We start from the raw sequence: 22,858 nt of genomic DNA, 5'->3' as shown, positions 1-22,858 counted from the left end.
GTTTTGTTTTGTTTTTTGAGCTGAGGATGTCAGATACTTTTTAGTAGTCTGTATATTGTATAAATACAAATAAGCTATTTGTTTTGTGTTGTTTTTGTGGCTCTAAACAAGTTTCATATAGCTAGACCAAAGACAAAAATGGCAGTAAGGGGTTGTAAAGGCTGCCGATCCCTGTGCTAATTTGAGAAAAGTCAATAGCCTCCAGCAGTGTTTTGCTCCTGAAAGCTTTGGCCGATCTGAATACTCAAGCTTTGCTCGTCCATATAATGTGGTTTTTTTTAAATGTGTTTTTTTTTTTGTTTGTTTGTTTGTTTTTAAGCCTTTCTAATTCTGAGGTGGAAAATGCTCCTTTTTTATCTTTGCCTACATTTAAGTTTTCATTCATTTTAAACTGTGTTTTAAAAAGTTTGTTTGAAATTATCCAGTTCAGGTTGAATCAGTCTTAGTGTTTTCTATTTTCAGCTATGATCAAATGCAGACCTACTGAAAATATGTGAAATGGTCCTTTCGTTCAAAGACAATAGGAACATGTCACTCTGTCACAGTTGGTTTTGTCTGCTGCTGCTGACCCAGAATCTACCACCCAAACAAATTAGCATTGGTAGGACTTCTTCGGTTCTTTTGTGGCCGAATGTTGTCAGTAGGCGTGGGGCATATGGTCATGTGAGATAAAATATATTACAATACTGTAATTAAGCAGCCGGCTTTCATTGATTATTCAGATCATTGTGCTGTGTTTTAGTCTAAGTAACTGCTTGCTACACAGAGCCTGCTTATTTAGTGTGACAAGTCTTTGATCCTTAGTTGGATCATCAGGACACTGAAAAAGTGTGTGAGCGCTAAATAGGTCAAACCCCTGTATGATCTGGATCATCACAGATGACAATTATGACACCCTCTGGTCATATCATCACAGCCTATTAAACTAGATGTGAAAGCTTCTGGCCTTTGCCAAGATTAATAATCAGTGTTCCATCTGCTACTGTCAGTACAGGCTGAAATGACTGCTGTGTTTAGCTTCCTTTTTTTTTTCTTTTCTTTTCTTTTGCCCAAGCATGCCTTTGACACCTTTTAGTCTTTATCGTAAATTCAAGTAGCCTATGCAAACCTTACTGTGGTGCCAGACAGTCTACTTGAATCAATCTGGGTCAGGCTCTGTCACTGCTGATTAAAAAGGGGATTTTTTTTATGTCATCCATTGAAGGAGGAGCCCGGGGATAAGGGTGGGAGGAAACGAATCATAAACCCAGTGGCATCAGGAAACTGTAACCACAGAAACAGACTGTTATTTGGCTGTTGCAACTGTCAAGGATACGTCCATCACTCTGCTTTTCAGGTCTTCACTGTTTAAAACAAACAAAGACTTATCTAATGTGCTTGTGACCTTCCATGGATGCAACTGCTCATTAAAAAAAAGCCCTTGATCTTAGCAAGTGAACATGTAAGCAGTATTTATACATCCACCGCCAAGCCCCGGGCCTAATTGATTGGATGGTCTCTAAGAGCTTTGTGGACCTCTTGGATTACTGGCAGCATGGTCAGTACTTAACCCCCATATCAGTAATAGTATTGTGTTCAACATAGCTGTACCTTATCAAATGGACTCTGATCAGTAGGTGATATCAGACATAAATGGCTGAGTGCCATATTTTATTTTCTCCATTGAAAAATAACAAACATATTTTATGATTTCCAATATGTACTTAAATGTTCTCCACTTGTTGAGTGTCTGCTTACAATTGTGACAATTCAGTTCAGATTTTGAAATTGAATTGACCATGTGGAGATGGGTAATATTAAAAAATATATATTTACACTGGAATAGTATTTTGATGATTCTGCAACCTTAGCTTGACTGATTGCATTGCATTAATTGCTTTAATTTTTGGACATTTTGCTTAATTAGAGAATAATTCCTTCCTCTTTATAATGTGAATATATTCAATGTGAATATTTTTTTTCTTCTTTTGTTATAATAATTGTTTTCCCACAAAATATATGTGATAATCATAATTTCCTGCAAACAACTAACCAAAATAGATGAGTTAATTCCTTGGTGTTCACCTGGACAACAGACTGGACTAAAGTTGCTACAGTAAAATTTTAAATTGTAACTTAAACTGTAAAAAAATTCAAGTAGAAAGTGTACTTTTGTAAAGCACCTACAGCTACTGCTCTAAACCCACTAGCTATAGGTTTGTTTGTTTTCTGTTGTTGTTTTTTTTCCTTCAAAAACACCTATTTTCTGCTCTTCAGCACCGATTCCATTTAGAATCCATTTCCTCAGCATGTAGCACAGTTTTTGCAGCATTTTATTTGAGCCAGACATGTTGGTGTACAATCAGTTGCATTTTATGAGCCCACTTCTCTCGTTTTCCTGGGAAAAGAGGGGGAAAAAAACTGGCTGCTGGCATCTCTGTCCTGATAATTAGGCCAAACCACCTGCAGAGGAAGCTGTTACCAGCTGCTGTCAAACAGTCTCAAACCTCTTCCTGCTCTCTGTCTTCAATGGAGCAGCTGCAGCTCTCCACCAGTGTTCTGTTCTGATGCTTTAGCCTCTGCCTCCTTCCCACCAACATAGCCACCCAACAATGGAGGCTGTGTGAGGCTCCATACCACTTCCAGCATCTGAAGATGGTTACAAACATCTCACTGTGTGGCCGGCCCTTGCTCTGTCACGTTAACTTTCTCACACTGACCCTCCATCACCGTCCCCTTCTGTTGCTTTCTGTTTCTTTTCCTCATTTGACCCGGCGCCAACACGGTTGGCTGTCTGGCCAAGACCTCGGAGCGTCCAGTATCACACCGCTGCTCAGTTTGGAAACATGCCCAGCCTTAGCGTGTAATCTTATGACTCAGGGAAGTCATCAGCATTGTTATGACTGGAGTCGATGCTTGCACCACATATCAGTTAAAAATCTCTTGATGACCACCTTGCAAGTGAAGCGAATACTTGTAGCGATGATTTGTAGAGGCAATGAGCTGTACTTATATCTGCAAGTAATGTCTGGTTAAAATGACAGTTGTTACATTAATTATGAGTTTGTGTTGCGATTCAGGCAACAAAAACTAATCGACTTAGGTCAGTGGAATCTAATGCTGGATCCGTTTAGGTTATTGAGCACTCTGAGCAGTTCCTAGACTAATTTTATGTCTCAAAGCTATTTGGAATTAGAGATTAGGGTACTCCATGTCAGATTAAAGTGCCCGATTGGCATTGACCTTCAAGGTGAGAGGAGAAAGCAATTACAAACATGAGATTTGACTCATTCTTGTCATTTTGAGCTGCAACAAGTGTTCACCGCATTGAATGAAAACTCCAGGACTCACTTCGTTCTGCACTGTTTTATCAGAACACAAAACCTCCATCTACAGATGACTGCCTCAGTTTTGTGGTTTAAGTTTTGTTGTTGTTTTAAGTCACAAAACGGAAGCATAGCAATGTTGAAAGCATTTTGAAGCCATACAAGTGTTAAAATAAATGTTAATAATTTTTCAAGTAATAGTTTTTGCTCAAATTCCTTTTTTAAATGTAAGTCATTTCAGAATTTTGAGAACGAACAACTAGGATATATACAGACTTGGTAAGAAAGTGTGCCCCAACCAGATTTTCTTTCCTGTAAAATATCTACTATCTCTATAGTCTACTTCATAAATGTTTTAGGGCCAGATGTTGATTTTTAGATTACAAAATCATTTATATCTGTGAAAGGCCCTTTGTTTCTCTTTTTCCATCCCACCACAGGGTGCTTTGGCAAAAATCATTTTTTCTCTTCATTGTCATCTAAAGGACTTAGGCAGCTCTGCTGTCGCAGCCAATGAGTTATAAACTAGGACAAAGATCTGTGAGGCACAGAGGATTGCTTTTATTTTGTTTATTTATTTTTTGCTTCTTAGAGCTACTTCATCGTTTCCTTAGATGGACTGCAAGGCTTTTGTGACATAAATATCATCATGTGTACCAATCCTTGTGGATCGTTTGGACAAACTGAATGTGCGGATTACATAGGACTGCAACTTCTGAACAAAAGCATGATGCATACATACAAAGTTAAACACTATCAGCAATATAAGAATTTCTTGTCTTAATTCTAAAGCCGCAGAACTTTATATATTTTCTGAAATTTATATTTTTAGGTTCTATTATAGTCTCTTATTTTTCTTGGGGTTAGCAAATGCATTGTGCTTTCAAATCTATTGTGTAATCATTGAGTAATAATAGTGAGGCCAAAAACTTCAGAAATGGTGTTTACAGTGTCTTTCTATGTTTCCATCCATATGTTCATCATCGAACCATCTAATCATTCATTCATTCATTCATATTTTGTTTGTCATCAATCAATTCTCTTCCCTACACTCTGGAAATTTAACAAGCACCATTCATTTCTCTGAGTTAGTTGACCGGCTAATTAACCAACTAACACCCGCATGTTAAACTATAAATGGGTATTTCACAATGTAAAGTTTGTAAAGCATGGATGCTGGAAGTCCTGGGCTGTCTTTTGGATCCTTAAAGTTGGAGAGTGGTTGTAAAAAAAAATAGAGAAGCAGATATTTGTTTAATTTTGACAAAAGGACTGAGTTTCACAAAAGATTGCAGAAGAATATTGACTGTTGAAGTAACGTGAAACAAAAATCAAGCTCATATTTCAAAACGGCCCACCAGCAGGATTCTTATTGGTTCCCATCAGGAACCGGCTGCAAGGTGTTGCTAAAATGCACTAATGACATAATCTTGGTTGTCCTTAAATTGAGACAAAATTCAGTCTACCATCAGTTTGTTTAGGAAAAAGGGCTTGCTAAAAGCCTGCGCATAAGCCAAGTCCATGACGGACTTTGTTCTGCAGTAACCTCACTGCTCATCCTCAGAGGGTCAAAAGGCTAATAGCATTAAACATGTCCTCAGGCTGCAGTTTTTATTCAGCAACCATATGGCATCAGTGAAACTGTTTGTACCCTTATCTGCTGTGGTTGAGATGGGAATGTCAAACTGTTTTTTTACTGTCCGATTATGTCTCCCTGTGTGCCAATGGCCAGTTTGAAATTTTAGATGATTTGACGTAAGCGGAAGTTAATGTCGGATGATCCTGACGTAATGGCATTTGAATGTGAGTTGAGAGCCGGCGATAAGCTTTGGCATGTTATATAGGTCATGACTGTGTGCACTCAACAGGGTTACCACAGGATACGGCAAACCTGTGTACCTCTGTTTGTATTTTTGTTATTTTGGATATTCCAATCTCATAATCAATTAAAGCCTCATTTTAAAAAAAAAAAACTCATTTAAAGAACTTATTTGAAAATTTTACTGCAAAGATGAAGATACGTTGTTGTTTTTTTTTTGTTTACCAGTATAAATACCTTTACTGTTATGGTGGGGCTTAAAGTTTTCAGGTTACAAAGAAGCTCTTGCGTGTTTTTAAAATGTCCAGATGGTGAAGATTTTTTTTACTTTTTTATGAGAGATTTTAACCTTGATTCTTAAAGCCTCTAAGGTGGGTCGAGGCTTTACTTTCCTTGGAGAAAGCTGCTGTCTAATGCTGTTAGCTCTGAAATTTGGGAGACTGTTAATCTCTTCTGTACTTCATCAAAATAAACCTTGCCTTAGAAAAGAAAAGGGTACAACTTTTATCTGCTCATGTTCTGACAGCATGAGTTTACAAGCTGGATGTCCCGTTCTGATTTGTTTAAATTAATTATTTTTGATCAACCTTTTTTGTGGATTTAGATGGATGCTTGGTCTCATTGTGATCCTTAAAAATATTTTCTGTCGTCTTCTTGAAATTCCTGTAGATTTGATCTAGATCTAGGTTTTATCGGAGCCTATTTTTTTGTCGGGAAAAATCTAAAACTTCTGTTCTAGAAAGCCCACTCTGTTTTCAAGATATAACCGGTGTTCTTACATTCTTTTAAACTATCTATACCGTTATCTATCAGATGCAAATTTGCTAATCTCAAGAAGATTTGTTGATATCAAATCAAAATGTGCTTCAGAAATGCTTGGTGTATATGCTTGTGCAATTAGACACAATTTAATAAACAACAAACAGAACATACATTACATTAACTATGATAAACAAGTTTTAAAATAATTAATCATTGTCTTATTTTCTAACATAACAAAAACCCTGTTACATTAACATGGGAGTGAACACTTTTGAAAGCCACTCCACATATTAAAAAGGGACTTTTTACTCAGTTTAGTCTGTACTGTCGCATATCCTGTCGGGTAGTTTCATGTTTCCTGTCGTTCAGTGGTAGTCACTCTTGGTGTTAAATAAAAGCATCTTGTGTTGTCAAAACATGTTTGCGGCTCCTGAATAGTCTTAGAGAAATGTGAGATCAGAATGTTTTCATTCCTGTCAGAGTGAATGAGGGGACAGTAACTTTGAGTCTAGATGGTTAGATGGAAAACAATAGACGTGTCTGAAACGTCTTCCTGTGGTGGATCAAAACCACTTTTGATCTTTTGCAAAATACGGTGTATTTCAAGACTATGGTAATATCTATTTATATAATTTTTAGAGAGTAGGTATTTCTATTATTATGTTTGAGAGACAATAAAATGAATGCAGGTAAGACTGGGAAATGGTGAACTAGTTTCTATGTATTATAAAGTCCACATCCATTTTCTCACATACATCCTGCAAAATAAGGATTATACAATTACAATATTTATGTAGTCTTTCCATTTCTGCCCCTCATCAAGTTAAAGAAATACCTTTTAAGGAGAAATGGGTTTTCTATTTGCAGCAAATTACTCTCTGCAGCATTTAGTCATTATACAGTCAGTCAGTTTCTTCCATATATGATGACTTCTTTCACAATTTAACTGACAAAGGAAATTACATCAACAGATTGTTTGATACAATTGTCTACTTCTCACTTCTTCCTCTTTAGGTCAGTCTAGTTGACTCTTATGAGTCCACACATTATTCATTTATAAGTTGTGGTATGTGTTTTATATAGACCAGAAGTAGTGACATATTTAAGACCTTTCATCCTTCTTGATGGGGTTCTTTTGTGAGAAACCATGCAAAGGTTGAGAAAGTGGCTATTTAAGGCATTCAGAGTGAAGCATGTCACCAGTTTCTCACATTTATTGTAACCGTTCAAAGCAAGTCAGTTATACAGAAACAGCTGATGTCACTGGCTGAAAGCTGAGATGGCACTGCTTCACCAAGAAGCCAAAACTTTTTTTTTGCTACCTTTTAGATTTCAGTGAGAATTAATAAATAAGCCACTTTCTTTAACATCACCAGAAAACATCAAAGATTGACGTTGAGTTTGCATGGATAGAAAGTCATTAAATGTACATGTTCACCAAAATAATTTAAGATATGAAAAATACAACTTGTTGTAGCCAATTAGAGCACAAATATATGTATAAACAGAATCAACGCTTCTATTACTCACGTGACAGTTTATTCTGCTGACGCCTCGTAGAACTTTATAGTAATTTTGATGATATGTTTGGTTTAACAGAGGAATGGCTATTTTTGCTAACACCAGTTAACAAGTAGCATGTCCCATATGTACACGTGTTAATGTACGTCTGTATGAAAACTATACATGGACTGTGACTAAATTAGTTTATTCTTATGTTTTGACTGTAACCAGCCAATGACATTCACTTGTTGAAAAGATAAATGCTGCAGAGACTCACTAAAAACTGACATTCTGAGTCAAATTCGTGCTTGGACATGTTTGAGTTAGGAATCTACATTTCGTGAACCTTCCAATCAGGAGGGTAGGTTGATGCTTTGAAAAGCCTGTGAGATGTAAAGGGACACATGTCATTATCAGGAAGACATATTCAGGGATAGCAATTAATGGAAATGAGCACAGATAGTTTTTTTAAACTAATCAATCAAATTTGTAAATTAAGGCACTGTAGTAAAAACATTGTTTATTACAGCAACAGAGGTGAAAGACTTGATTGTTGCTGCTTGAGTTTTTGGCCACTATGACATTATTGTACTGGAAATGGCAGCAATGCTTTCCCCTCGTCTTACTACTGGTTGTGGCTTCTCAGCTTTAGGACTTAATTCTTGGAGACAGTAGTTTTCATGAACTGCTATTAAGCAGAAAAATTTCATAGTATTTACTGCTAAAAGTCAGTCTATCTGAAAGTAGCTGTATTCAGTCATTCTAACCCAGGAGACCCATCTCCTGCTGCCTATTATTGATTATGTGACAAAACTCGTGTTCAGATGAAACACTGGCTCCTGGCTTATCTTCAGTAATCATCTAGCTCAGCCTCAGTTTCTTAAACTGGTCCCGGTTGTGAAAGTGACACGAGCTGCTGTCTGGCCATCCACATTACTCCATCCCTTGGCTCCTATTTAGCTCAGAGGATTACTGAGCCAACTTGAGTAGGATTAACAGAGGAGAAGGAGGAATACCCTTTGTGCCCTGAGAGCAGGAAATTAACTGAGAGTTAAGTTGCATTTCAATCCTGAACTTGGATAAAAAGATAGAAATGTATAAATGCGGGTTGTTATGGGGAGATCCTTCCATAAACGCAATAAATTGGCCTCTCTGGGCTGTCGTCTGACAAAGTTATCTTTTCTTACATCTCAATCCTTGCTTTAATGATCTGGGCGAATGATTAAAGCCTGATGGAGTTACTTGAATGTGAATGTTTAATGTTTACTCTAAACTCCCTTTTCAGCTGCAGTGCAGGGGCTCTGCGATCCATCTGCTGGTTAATTAATATCTTGGAGAGGACAGGCCTCATGCACAGTGGCTCTGCAGCCCTTTCCAGCGGTTTCTAAGTAAATTAGTGAGAGACAAAAACTCTAGATGCAAGCTTTGTTATTGAATTACTTCTGACATCCTCCCCTGAGACCATAATTCACAGCGTACTAAAAGGCTTAGGCAAAGTACAGCATGAACAAATTAGTTTGTTTTGTTCTTATCTTGTAGTGGGACTGCTGGAAGGGGGAAAAGGGGGCTTGGAAGTTGTTTGGAAAGCAAGTGTATTGCGAAGATTACAGCCAGCTCCGTGTTGTTCCTCACGGAGAGTTAATGGGCTTAATTTAGATTTTCTTATTTCCTGCTTAATCCTGCTTTGAAATACGCAAAATGTGTCCCTTTGCAACATGTGCAGACAGGTTGTAGTCTTATTGGTAAAGTGCGGACAAAAACAAGGGTGGCTTTTGTGGAGAAAAACATCTGAAGCACTAGGATGACGGGGTAGAGAGAGTTGGGGAAGGTGAAAGGGCAGTTGTCAAACAGAGGCTGTTTTACAACTCAGAGAAAATTAGTTTATAGTTAGCAGCAAACTATAAATAGTTTGATGGGAATCTTCAGTTAGGCATGGTAGTTTCCAAATCTTAGCTGAGTTTTTACTAAAAACGAATAAAACAGTTTACCTATTGTATCGGGGAGTCAGCATCAAGTCCAAAACATGTAGATCTGTTGACAGTGAGATTCCGATCATTTACCAGTTACACAAATGTAAATCTCTCTCTACAGTTCAGAAGATAGATAAACATGACAGAGAAACAATGAAAGAGTCTGTTTATTGTGTCTAACTCTGTTATGAGACTTCTGTAATTGGTTTAGCTCCATGTAAAACTACAGCTTCTCAGCAAATTTGAACTTAAGGCATCTAACAAGACAAACCGGTCCAGTTTATACAGGTTACAATTCGGTTGAAATTCAGATTAATCAATTTAATTCCAAGAGAACTTTGTCATATAATCAATTCAGATCCAGTGATGTGCATTTACATTTATTCCTTTTGATAATACAATTGAAACGCATTTAATCATTAAGTACCGATAGGTAAAAAGTTATTCTTCTACAGAAGTCCAGGACAGCATGAGCAAGCATGTGGTGACTGTGGAAAGGAACCATTATTTCTAAATGGGAAGAAAACTGCCAACAAAACCAGGCTCAGTATGCGGAGATCTCAGTCATCCCAGCTTGAAGTTTAAAAGGCAGAGAGAGAAAATTGAAAATCAAGAAGACACTGATCCAAGAGAAGGTGAAGCAGAGTAAAAAAAAGGTTGGACACTAAAAGTTCTGTTAATGACTCTTCCAAGAATGTGTCAATTAAACACAGAATCATTGCCTTGGAGGTCTGTTCTATGTCAAAAACAGCATGAAAAGTACAGCAAATTAATGGGAACAGTTCCTCAGTGAATGGTTCCATTCAGGAAAGATGCACAGCTAGACAAGGAAACTGGAAGCCAATAGTGGTTTCTGCAGCAAAGGAGGAATGGGAGCTTGCAAAAATCTTATAATATCTTTACCAATGAACCGCTCTGGGCAAGAAACAAACACAAAACCACAGGGCCAGGAGTACCACCTAGAGAAAGAAAAAAGTGTTGAAGCAACACAAAGTTAATAGCGCCAATAGATCTGTTTATGGCTCTGCCTAGGAATGAGGCACAACTAAACAAAGAAGCATGAGATGGGAGAAAAAAACAGAGTTACCAAAATTAATTGCCACTATAGCTCCATGAAGGGTATTTTTGGAAAAAAAGATCAAACTAAACAAAGGTGCACTTACAAGATGTGTACCATGTACTTATCAAAAAAGAGAGAGAGAATCAAGACTAATGACTTTTTTGCTCTATTCCGCTGGGCAATGAGTACCCTTTATGGAAATAAAAACATTGATACCACACAAAGTACATGGCAAAAATGGTTTTGTTTCTCTTTTACAGAGAACATTCTTTGTCAAAAAAAAAAGGGAAAAAGAAAGTACACAAAAATAATAGTAGCCTTATTCCACTAATGGGTCACAGGCAGACGCACCGGGCCATGTGTAGTATCAATGGAAAAAACAGAGGCTGAGAGAGTGCAATGTTAATGGCAGCAGTAAATGAGTAGTCCAAATTACCTCCAGTAGCTGAAAACGGTTTCAGCATAACTACAAAGACAGCTCAGGCTAATCTAAGCCAATCAAACTGTAAGTTTATCTAAAACGAAAGTCTGCTGTTAAAAGCAAGCAGAGTTTCTGTCTTACAGACAAAGACTGGAAGAAACTTCAGAACTTCAGAATCAGACTGCACTCTTAATTTAGGTGCCTTCACTAAATCAATGCAGTTTTACAACGTTTGGGCAACATTTCAGTTTGGTTGGATTAGGAGAGCAGGAAGAACACGTGATCCAATCTTGCCTTCTATCTTGCATGAACATTGAATTCATAAGATGAAGATGAGCACCGCCAATTTCAAAATCGCGGGACTCTGTTGTATTCTGGCAAAAAGCGTCAAACTGTTATTATGGGGGATAATGTTATCACCTAGTCAACCGTAAAGCAACCGTGTGTCAGAACGAATCTCAGTGGAAACATTTCTCCTCACAGTGGTCGCTGACTTGCGGTTTAGCTGGGCCATCACCTCCCTGAAGGTGATTTTTTTTTTTTTTCTAACTCAATTTCCTCCTTTACATTTCCCATGGTGCAAGCGATTGTGATGTTGTCAGCACAAGAAGACAACACTTGGTTTCTAAGGAAACTGAGCACACCAACCTCATTTGCAACACCACAGGCAAATGTGGTCGTCACATTGTGGGTGCAGTGCCCTTATTGAGTTTTTTTTTTTTTTTGTCTTCTCTGGAAGCGCTGCTAAACTGCATTTCCTGTGTTTTTCAGTGAAAACTCTTCTTTTGTCCCGCTGCCACAACAATACTTTCTTGTTCATCAGTTTGCTTTCGGACTTCAGTGTCTTTCGGGGCTGTTGACCGGTTTGTTTTTTTGTACTTCTTGTCGTTGTGTCTTGTCCATGTAACAGAATCTCAGAAGCCACCGTGTTGAGGAAGGAGGTTGAGATGTGTACGTGTGCTCTGGCGCCTCGTGGATGCATCTGTGTGTACTCGTTTCCGTGCTGGTTTTGCTGTCGACATCAAACGTGTTTCAGTTGTGGTTGTGCGAGTGTTGGACGAGTGTTCCCATCCCATTTCTTTTTCCACTCGAAGGAGCTGTCTGTAGCACGTGTGTTGCTACCGAGCTCCTCCTCGTGAATTTGTGAGTCATTTCCTTCATGTGAAAAATAAACTATGATGTGATTGAGGGCGCGTTTATGTGACTGCGTCGCCTCCCTTCCTAAGTGGGTGGTCAGGGCAGGAAGCAGACCATTGAGTTTACTCTCGGCACCAGGAGAGCAACACAAAGCTTAGTCACAGTTTCCGTGCTTCATTAAGTGGCTGCTTCTGGAATCAGATGCTAAGAACAGCGATCAGCAGCCAACTTGAGGCCAGTGAAATGAATTTGTTTTGGCTTCTGCGCAGCCATCGATTGTCTCCGTTTGCTAGACCCTCTAAAGGAAAGTCTTATATTGCCACACATCAGAGGAGTTAAAAGCCCGGGAGGAAAATTTGCCTCCCAAATTGAGCTTGGGCTCTTCATTATCTTCCTGCAGTCTGAGTCACAGGTTCACGCTCGCGGCCCGCTCTAATTAGAATTTCGTATCAAGCTCAGAGATTCCATCTTCGACTGCCCGCTGGAGAAGATAGGGGACCTTGTCTGCCGCTATGTGTCTTTCTCTTCCTGTCTGTGGTTTAATTCTGAGTGCTCAGTGCAGTTTTTGAAGGGGATAAAAGCATGCGAGCATCACCGACAGCACCTCTCATGCTACACTTGCCTCTTGGTTTTTACACCAGCTGATTTGATCTTTGCTGACAGCCGAAACAGTTCCCTGTTTGCAGTATTGCTTCTCACTTTACTTTTTCTAAACAAGGGTATTTTAAAGTTGAACGCAACACGTTATCAGCAAATTCATAATTCTGGCTTGAGGACGTGACGAGTTGAGTTCAGTCTGTTTGTTGGACCTGCATGCATTATGCGGGCTGTTTATGTAGTCAAATGATGACGAGTTAGGCCCTCGAGAGTTTGATAGCCAGCTTAGCCCTACGTCCTGAATGCTAACATTAACCTAGTAGTTAGCAGTTTCTTGGCAGATTTTGTAATATTGTGGGGTTCTGTTTTATTGCTGTACGATATTACAAAATCTTGCAATGATAATATCAGTTGAGAGATTTGCCTGTTTTCTTCTTTCCGCTTCTTGTCATCTGTGCTTCTGACTCTGTGAAAATTGACATTTGTGTCCACTGCATCTGCTGCCGTGAAACTCGGCCCAACAGGCAAAATTTTACATTAGCATGAGAAATGCAAGTTCATAACACTTAGAATATAATAGTCAAGAATTTTTGCACCTTGAGCTAGCCCTACTCTATATTTTGTGCAGCTGCATATGAATAAATGAGAGTACAATTGAAAAGTTAATTTTACTTCAGTTGTTCACTTCAAAAGGTTGAACTCAAATATTGCACACACAATGTGATGTATTTCAAATATTTATTTCTCTAAACTTGAATGAACATTTCTGAAAGTTAGAATGTTGTGTAACACTAATGTCTACTCTGTAATAGAAATGTTGTGTCTACAGTATATGCACTCCAGACTTGATGTGGGCTGCATTTGCATGGATCATGACATCAGTGGGGCGAGGCATGGAGGTGATCAGCCTGTGGCACTGCTGAGGTGCCACAGGCTGAGGAGAGGTGTCCACTTCCTGTGGTATTCAGGAAGTGGACAATACTTGTCCACTTCACAGACAAGTATTGTCTATGAAGTTGACTATACTTGAAGCGCAGTGATGCTGTGGTCAGTAAACCAAGTGATGGCACTTGTGCGAATGGGGCCACAATAAAATCAACATCAACAGAAAGCTTGTCAGCATAGGGAAGCATGCAGAGCTTTAAAATGTGTTGATGGAAAGCTACTATGTCTTTAGACTTGTTAAAATTGCAGAAATTTCACCCTGGACCCTTCTTGTGTCAGCTCTGGCTCAGTAGCATGTTAATACAAGTTTGTGAATCTCTGAACTCCTGAATGGCGTCTGCTTCTCTATCCTCTCCAGGCAGTGCTTATCCATGTTGCTTGTCCAATTTTTTCAACTGTCTTATTTCTTCCATGTAACTTTCTTTGACCAAACACTGTGTGATCATTTAACTTCTTTTGCAGTGACCTTTTGTGTTTTGACCTCCTTTTGGAGAGGGTCAGTGACTTTCAGTTCAGCAGATTTCTCCGTAATTGTATTAAAAATCCGTCCTTTTCATGTAAAGAAAAGAAACGTATTTTTGAACTGTTCTTGCTTGTATGTTTTAATTATCACAGTGTGCAGAAACACACGCTTGACATATACTCTGCCATGAACATAATGAATTTAATTTTAAACCGAATCAGTGAAATAAATCACACTTTTGATGAAGCCATATACGTCATAACAGATCTGACTAATGTGAATAATTTAAAAAGTTGTTTAAGTAATCAAAGTCTGTGCTTCTCCCTTTGCAGGAATCCTCTTCTCTACGCTGGTGTTCGGACCCGCGTGTGGCTTCATCCTCGGATCCGTCTGCACTAAATTCTATGTGGACTTCATCTTCATAGACACTAGTGAGTTCAGTGGTCCAGAGGTTTTTTGTGTTTTTCTTTTTTTTTTTCTGTTTTTTTCTGTTTCTCTCATACAGCTCATTGACTTGTTACGTGCTTTTTATCACAGGTAAGCTGGGCATCACTCCAGATGACCCGCGGTGGATCGGGGCCTGGTGGGGAGGCTTCCTGCTGTGCGGTGCCTTATTGTTCTTCTCAGCTATCCTGATGTTCGGCTTTCCTCACTCACTGCCAACCAGGGAGAGAGACGAGGGAGCTGAGAGCGAGCAGGTTATGCTGCCTCCTTCTCTCAGCCAAGAGTATGACACTCCGAAGCCCAGCAACGGAGTAATGCTCAGCCATGAGCCTGCCAACAGCCCCACCTGCTGTCAGCAGCTGAGAGGTGAGCATTGGCTTTAAACCAGTGGTTCTTAACCTTTTCTGAGGTACCGAACCCACCAGTTTCATATGCGCATTCACTGAACCCTTCTGTAGTGATACATTTTTTATTCATTTTTTTCTCCAAATTCAAGACATGTGGTGACCCAACTAGGCTCTAGTTGGGTCACCCCAAGATCACTAAGTCTTCTTAAAAGGTAGAGTCTCTGAGAACAGTTCTTCAAAATATAGTCGGTGTTTTCAGCAAAGTTGAGCTGACTGTCCAGGAACGACCCAAGGTATTTAAAATTTGCCACAGTTTCAACAGGTTGGCCATCGAGAGAAACTGGAACTATTTTAAGGTCTTGTTTAGATCATTTAATTAGCTCCACATTCTTAAGAGAATGAAAAATTAATAATAAATAATAAAGACTTTGTGGTATTCTGATTTAGTAATGTAATTATATTAGTTGTGTTACCACCCCCACGGCACTAGAGGCAGTAGCAACCCCGAAAAGATGCGACTAAGGAGCAGATTTAGAGACACAAGTTCAAATCCATGCCAAGAGTGGAACTCCTTCAATCAGTGCTCCTCCGCAGCTCTGATTGGCTAAGCAATGTAACGTGATCCTCTGCAGCAAGTGATGGCAAAGCGGGGGGCGTCATCATGACTTTACACAAGTGTGTCTTTACCTCTGCAGCAGAAGCTCAGCCAAACCCCTGAGACCGACTCATCGAACCCCAGGGGTTCAATCGAACCCAGGTTAAGAACCACTGCTTTAAACCATGTGAAATGCATATGCTACAACAAAGTCTTCAAACTGGCCTGGCATTTTGTGAGAGCACATTGACGTTTTGTTTTTTTGGTTGTGCTTTAGAAATGAAGTGGAAGGCAAAATGTGCATGGTTTTAATTTTATTTTCAAAATAAACAAAATAAAAAATTGCATGCATTATATTCAGCCCCTGAGGAAAGACTTTCTAGAATCACTTTTTTTGCAGCTTTCACCAGTAGAGGTGATAATTTTGTGAATTTGTTTTTACCAAGTTAGGTCAAAATCTAAAGAATGAACGACAGTTTTTAAGTCGTGCCACAAATCCTTTCTTGGATTTAGGTCTGAACTTCGACTGGGTCTTTGTAACACATGCATATTATTTATCCTAAACCATGCCATTGTATCTCCGGCTGTATGTTTATGATTATTGTTTTGCTGCCCTACTCTCAAGTCTTTTTCAGCCTTTAACATACTTTGTTTAAAGTGTCCCTTCTATTTATCTTCATCCATCCATCCTCCCATCAACTCTGACTAGCTTCCTTATCCCTATTGAAGAAAGCATTCCCAAAGCATGATGTCTCCTCTGCCTTGCGTCATCATTCGGATGTTATATTCAGGGTGATGTCAGCTAGATAATTAAATTTCTGTCTTATCTCTCCAGAACATCGTCACGTTTGCCATGTCCTTTTTATGACTTGGGGCACATTCAATGATCTATTTTTAGTTAGCATTGTCTCTTCATTTAGGTGAACAGCCACATGTTGGTAGGTATAAAGTTGTGCCCTGCCCTTTCTTTTTAGATGATGGAGCACTCTGCTGTTTTATAGCAAAACTCTCCTTTAAACATTAAAATGTATATTTATTATCTAAGTACTTCTGGGTTATAAATCCTGTGAGTTGCTTGTTCAAACCACAGCAAATCAAGAGTGCATGTCCCATTAACTAGTTTGTCATGATATTAACGCTCATGCTGTCTATTGTGTTTTACCTCCAGTGATCCCCAAGGTGACGAAGCACCTGCTGTCAAACCCCGTCTTCACCTGCATCATCCTCGCTGCCTGCATGGAGATAGCAGTCGTGGCTGGCTTCGCAGCTTTTCTGGGAAAATACCTTGAGCAGCAGTTCAACCTCACCACCTCCTCCGCAAACCAGCTGTTAGGTCTGTTCACTGACAGCAAATGTGACGTGCGTAACTCAAGCATGCATGAATAGCTGTGACGTAAACATTGTATCACCTTTTTGTTGTTAAGGCATGACGGCCATTCCATGTGCCTGTCTGGGAATCTTCATGGGTGGCCTGCTGGTGAAGAAGCTGAACCTCTCAGCGCTGGGAGCCATCCGCATGGCCATGCTGGTCAACCTGATCTCCACTGCCTGCTATGTCTCCTTCCTGTTTCTGGGCTGCGACACGGGCCTCGTCGCTGGAGTCACTGTACCATACGGCAACGAGTAAGAGGGCATTTAGTGATCACGGCAGGCTGGCCGGCTGTATTTGGAGTTAGACGTGTTCATTAACTTGGTTGGTCAGTCAGTCACAATGGCAGCTATTCCATAACACTTTGGAATATCAGCTAACCAGTACTTATTTATTTGCTTTGACTTGATCAAAGCTGCAGACATCCTACTGAAACCAGTAGGAAAACAATGAAATCTTTGCCCATTCTTAGCCCTAGCTTTTTAGCTAATTTTAGCTTTTACATGGGTTTTTATAACAACAAACGTCTGAGGCCTTTACAGAAAGTTGTATATTATACTTGGATTGCATACAGAGTCCACATAGCTGCACTCCATTTACTATTTTATTCCACTGAACTTCTGTGTATCAAACTAAATTTAAATGTCAAACCAATCAGAACATTTTCAGATCACTCATCTGTGACACTTTGTGGCTAATGTGAGGTTATTTCTTTTGGCTTACAGGAAAGCCTAGCTATTGACAGACCTTTTATTTCTGATTTGACAACCCATAAACTTAGTTATGCAATTCTTTAACCCATTACATGGGGCCTTCGATTGACAGGAGCACAAGATGTGTCCGATAAGAAAGACCAGATGCCACAGATGAGCAATGAATATTTACGATTTCCTCAATGTAATCGTTGAGATTAAATAGGTTTTGTGTCGAATGATCAATTCACTGAAATGACTGTTGACCGTAAAAGCAGGTAACAACATAAAGCCTTCTACCTTGGATAGCTAGACTTTATTAAAGGTGACCTGCACAGTAAAAATGCAATTCACCTCTGTCTGTTAGGGTGCAGTGGGCTTTCCATTTATATAAACAAATCTGCATCACCTCATTTCATCTATAAACAGGATTTCTATTCAGCATGGCTTTACACTCCAGAGGGCTGCATGGACTGAATGCAAAGGCGTTATTGAGGCAGTAATCCCATAAAAAAGAAAAACTTTGATGGAAAAAAAAATGCGCTGACTTTCATAGAAGACTCTGATACAGTGATTGTCAGGTTCTTCCAGGCACACAATGTTTCATTCTAGTTTTAAATAAATCCTTCTGAGACTCTCAGTTCTCCTGCTACCTGTTGTTTTTTCTGCTTTCTGTAGTGGCTTCACTGGTACATAGGAACAAGCAATAGAGATATGTTAATGTAGTAAAATGTTATATTCCTATATTTTAAAATCTATGAGGAAGTAATTTATATATTTATTAGTCAGTCTCATGTGAATGTAAGGTGAGAAATACAGAGGATTGTCGCAGAAATGTACTTTACAAGGGATCAAATATTTTACTTGCTGAAACAAAACAAACTGAGCTTTATGACCCAGTTGTAATTTCTGCTTTTCATCGTGAAAAGGACTGCATCAAACTGTTATTGGTAATACATCTTCATTCTAATACATCTACACATACTTTTCTGTACATCAGCTTCAGAATAAAACATTTCTTCTAACTACATCTAATTTTTGCTTTTGGATGTAGACGGATAGGCTTCCCCAGAGGGAAATAGTTGCATTACAACGGCATCAGCAAAGACATTTAAAGCAGACAGAAGACAACTAACAATAAAATAATTTGCATGTATTCATATGGAAATAATGTGTATGTATTCAAGTTCAGTTGTTACCGTTTCCTTCTTGCAGTCAGCATTCTTTAGACACACTGTGCTTGTTCCTCTAAGGTAACTCTATCTTGCCTTTTTGATTTTACAACCTAGACTCAACGTGTTAAAAATAAAGAATAAATCTGCTCATAACAGGGTTTGGGCTGTACCTTCACTTTGGACAGATGTTATCTGTTAAACACTGAGGTAAAAAGTTGTTTAGATCTCCTGTGTTTCTGTTCAGGACACTAAATGTGGGTGAGAAACCGGAGGCTCAGTGCATCAGCCACTGCAGCTGCTTCACCTCGTCCATCAGCCCCGTGTGCGGCTCCAACGAGGTGACCTACCTGTCTGCCTGCTTCGCCGGCTGCACGGGGACAGGAGCGTCTCAGTCCGCATCAAACATTTCGCAGGTATTCACCACTGCTGTACAAGTTAAACACATTCCCATGTGCTGCTGTATTTATGAAGGCGGGTTTGTGGAGCAAGAAGTAGGCATATCATTTTTATGTGCTCTTGTTCTGAATATGGAATGTCTATTGGGAACTTGAGTGTGGAAATCCCACACTATTTTGTTCTGCTAAATTTGCCACGGCTTCACAGTCTTGTTTTATTCACACATTCCTTCATGTTTAAGCATCAGTTGACTGTTCTTGAGTGCCCACAAGTGGTTAGATAGTTGTTAGGCAATTTAATCAAAATCTGGGTCGAGCTGTGAGTTTCTTTTTTTTTTTGTTCCAAGCATCCTGAATACCTGAAGTGAAAATCTGTGGGGCTCTGGCTATTTTTGTGAAAAAAATTTATATATGTATTTATAACTATTGCAAGTTTATCATGACAGGTTGGCTACAACAAAGTAAACTGGGGTATAAAGAATGCACCTCGCTATTATCAATACCCAGACCTCACAAACATAGATATGTAACCTGAACATCACCTCCACACACACACACACACACACACACACCCAGCAGTTAGCAGGCTTTTACATTGGAGGTTAAATGTCATATCCTTTTTCTGTTTGTAGTGGCCAAGATTTGCTCTCCCCCAAAAAGTTAAGCTATGATAAATTATAATGTGCCTCAGGAGAATTGAGAATTGTGGGCAATGCTCCAAAGTTGATTAAATGATGCAATTTCCTTCTTCCAACCAGCTTAGCATTCTTTGTACTCAGTATATTACATAGTTATGTCATCACCGTGCTCATATTAGCCAGTCAAGTACTTATTTAAAGCTTTTACTGTCAATGACTGTCAATTTAAGAGAACTGCTAAATGAAATGTCCTGATTCCTTTGGTTATGAGTTTTTTTTTTACTTTATTTCCAAACATGGATGTAAATCTACAGCCCTGTGCTGTTTACAAATTAATTGTTTTTCTTTTTTCCATATTTACAGAACCTGACTGGCTGCACCTGTATATCTTCCAAAAATGGTCCTGGCACTGCTACTCCCGGGAAATGTCCGTTGCCGGGTTGCCAGGAGGTTTTCCTCATCTTCCTGTGTGTGATATGTGTCTGCAGCCTTGTGGGAGCCATGGCCCAGACTCCCTCTGTCATCGTGCTGATCAGGTAAAATTTGCTGTTCAATTCGATGTGTTGGCTGAATGCATCAATCAAAAGCACCTTTGAGAAATTAACATGTTATCTTTTTTTTTTGTCTGCTTCCCTTCTAGGACCGTGAGTCCTGAACTGAAATCGTACGCTCTAGGAGTGTTGTTCCTTTTGTTACGACTCCTCGGTAAGAATTGACAGCAGAAGAATTGATCAGACCGTCTTTCCCTGGCTTCCTTCCTTTTCTGTTTTTATATTAAGAGAGGGAATCAAGTCAAGTCAAGTAGTTTTCCCAAAGGGAACAACTGTTAATATTGTTGAGGTCCAAAATATGATGACATTTACTTTGTGTAATTCAACTAAAGAACATACAAATTTGTAAGAAGTATAAAAAAGAAAAATGGTTGAATAATCTTGTTGCATTATCTGATTTGTAGCTGCTGATATTTCTCATGTCACCAGATTTCATGACGCTGTTTGGTGTTTCTGTTTGCCAGGATTCATCCCGCCTCCTCTGATCTTTGGCGCCGGGATCGACTCCACCTGCCTCTTCTGGAGCTCCGACTGCGGCGACAAGGGCGCCTGCCTTCTTTACGACAACGTGCAGTACAGGCGCCTCTACGTGAGCCTTGCCATCATCCTCAAGGGTGTGGCCTTCCTGCTCTACACCACCACGTGGTACTGCCTGCGGAGGAACTACAAGAAATACATCAAAGGAAACGAGGGCAACCTGACGGCGACCGAGTTTTACCCGTCCCTCAGCGACGGGCCCAAACCCGTGGACAGGACAAAGTTTATATACAACCTGGAGGACCACGAGTTCTGTGAAAATATGGAGTCTGTTTTGTAAGAATTTTTGCTTCGTCTGTTGAAACGATAAAAGGCCATACGGGTCTGAGGTGCACTCCATGAGCTTTTTCAGAGGGTCCATTCTAGTTCTTTGAAACCGTGAGGTGTTGTCAGTGAATTCCTGCGGCGACTCTGTGGTAGAAGACGACTCCACAGCCCTCGCTGGGTCAGTTCTGGTTGTTTACTAGTGCATGGATGAGACGCTACTACGGCTATAGTTGCCATATTGTTTAGGTCTTTCATGACCAAACTAATCTGTGTTGGTAAATGACAGGCTTCCTTCAGTCAGCACTGTGTTCTGTCTTACTCTAAAAAAAAAAAAAAAAAATTTTTCTTCAGATGTTTAAAAGTTGCCAAGTGTTTACAAACTAATAGCTGATGAGTCACTGTACTTTACTTCAAAACAGGAGAGACCAGATGCACCTGGACCAGACTGGACCGGGTTATTTTAGTGGCCTGATAGAACTTTGGTTTTCGTTTTTCTTGCTGGATCAATAAAATAAACAATTTTTAATACTTGCTTGGACTAGACTGTAAAGTCTTGCCACATAGGTGCAATTCAGATCCAATTTATGTGTTAACTTTTTTTTTTTTTTTTTTGAGGACTGCAGGGTTTTTTTCACTGTAGCAGTTTTTCATATCAATTTGCAGAGTGTATTCAGCCCAATTTGTCTTAAAAGGGATTCAACATATATATTGTTTTCTGCACCCATTGGAGATGCAGAGAAGAAAATCTATAGTAAATATTTTATGTGGTTCAGAATTTGTGTTAAGATTAGGAATCACATGATTGGTTCATTAGGCTCAGGATGTTTTATTGGATCATATGTGAGCTAAGAGCTAATAATTACATTTTTGTGGTGTGTCTGTCTTATGTCACAAATGATTTATGAATATTTATATTGAGGATTAAAGTATGGTTCACTATTGTGAACAAAAGGTGTTCACAAAATGAATGGTGTGCTTATTCCTGTATTTAAACCTAACACAGCACTTCAGTTCACTCCACTAGCAGTTACTGTTTTGTCCCTTTCTTACACTTTTTGTATGGCAACATATCATTTATTTTACTCTGGAAATAAATTATTTTTCAGAAAATTCAATCAAACTTGAATCTTTGGTTTATTTATTAAAAAAAAGCAGCCAGCGTTGATGTGTTGTGTTTTACTGAACCAAGTCGTTTTTGAAAAACAACATTTATAAAGATCTTCTAAGAACCCTTGTGGTAATAAAAAGAGGTAACAAATCATTATAAAGATCCATTGCACAGGGAGTAAGTGTGCTTGTGTCACTTGAATTCAGAGTGTGGCGGTTGTCTGGTAAACCGCCTTGTCACCTGAAAATGAACCTTGCTTTCCCTTTAGTATTCAACCTTTTCTAGAAGCCAGTCAATGTGGCTTTCAACTTTAACGCCTGTCATTTTGTTATTAACTGAGTCTTTGCCTCTGTGGTCACTCTTTGACCGATTGGTTTACACCGTGTTTGGGCACTTTATGTGCATTGAATCTAAAGATTTGTCTGAGAATGTTTAACTTTAAATTTTAAAGAAATGACATCCCTGAAGTATTATGATGTCTGTATATTCCCAAATATTACAGACATCCCTGTAATATTTGGGAATGACATCCCAAATATTGCACAGCAAAATCTAAGCTATTCCTTGTGGGGCATTGCGGGGGAGCAGGGGTTTTAGTCACTGATGTTTATGAGAATATGATCAAGATGACAAAATGAAATGCAAAAAAAAATGTGACTTAAGTAAAACTACCACATCAGTTAATAATCAGTGTAGCCTATGTCATTTATTCATTCATCTAAAAAAGACTCCCGTTAAAACAACATCTTGTAATAAAT

At 39.1% G+C, this 22,858-nt stretch overlaps 1 protein-coding gene across 1 annotated transcript in view; it reads left to right on the top strand.

The window, feature by feature from the left end:
- The window catches only part of slco3a1a (solute carrier organic anion transporter family member 3A1a), a 36,681-nt gene extending 14,569 nt beyond the window's left edge, over positions 1-22,112 (top strand). The window contains exons 3-10 of the mRNA XM_008412356.3: positions 14,315-14,413; positions 14,520-14,792; positions 16,537-16,701; positions 16,793-16,991; positions 18,849-19,017; positions 20,001-20,173; positions 20,278-20,342; positions 20,653-22,112. Of these exons, the coding sequence (XP_008410578.1) occupies positions 14,315-14,413; positions 14,520-14,792; positions 16,537-16,701; positions 16,793-16,991; positions 18,849-19,017; positions 20,001-20,173; positions 20,278-20,342; positions 20,653-21,005 (1,496 nt within the window). The 3' untranslated portion in view covers positions 21,006-22,112. The remainder of the gene's footprint in view (positions 1-14,314; positions 14,414-14,519; positions 14,793-16,536; positions 16,702-16,792; positions 16,992-18,848; positions 19,018-20,000; positions 20,174-20,277; positions 20,343-20,652) is intronic.
- The last annotated feature ends 746 nt before the right edge of the window (positions 22,113-22,858 follow it).

The sequence above is a fragment of the Poecilia reticulata genome, chromosome 6, assembly GCF_904066995.2.
Source record: "Poecilia reticulata chromosome 6, P_reticulata-male-v2, whole genome shotgun sequence".
Classification (NCBI taxonomy): Eukaryota; Metazoa; Chordata; class Actinopteri; order Cyprinodontiformes; family Poeciliidae; genus Poecilia; species Poecilia reticulata.
Note: the sequence above shows the minus strand (reverse complement) of the source record. Positions and strands in the feature narration are given on the sequence as shown.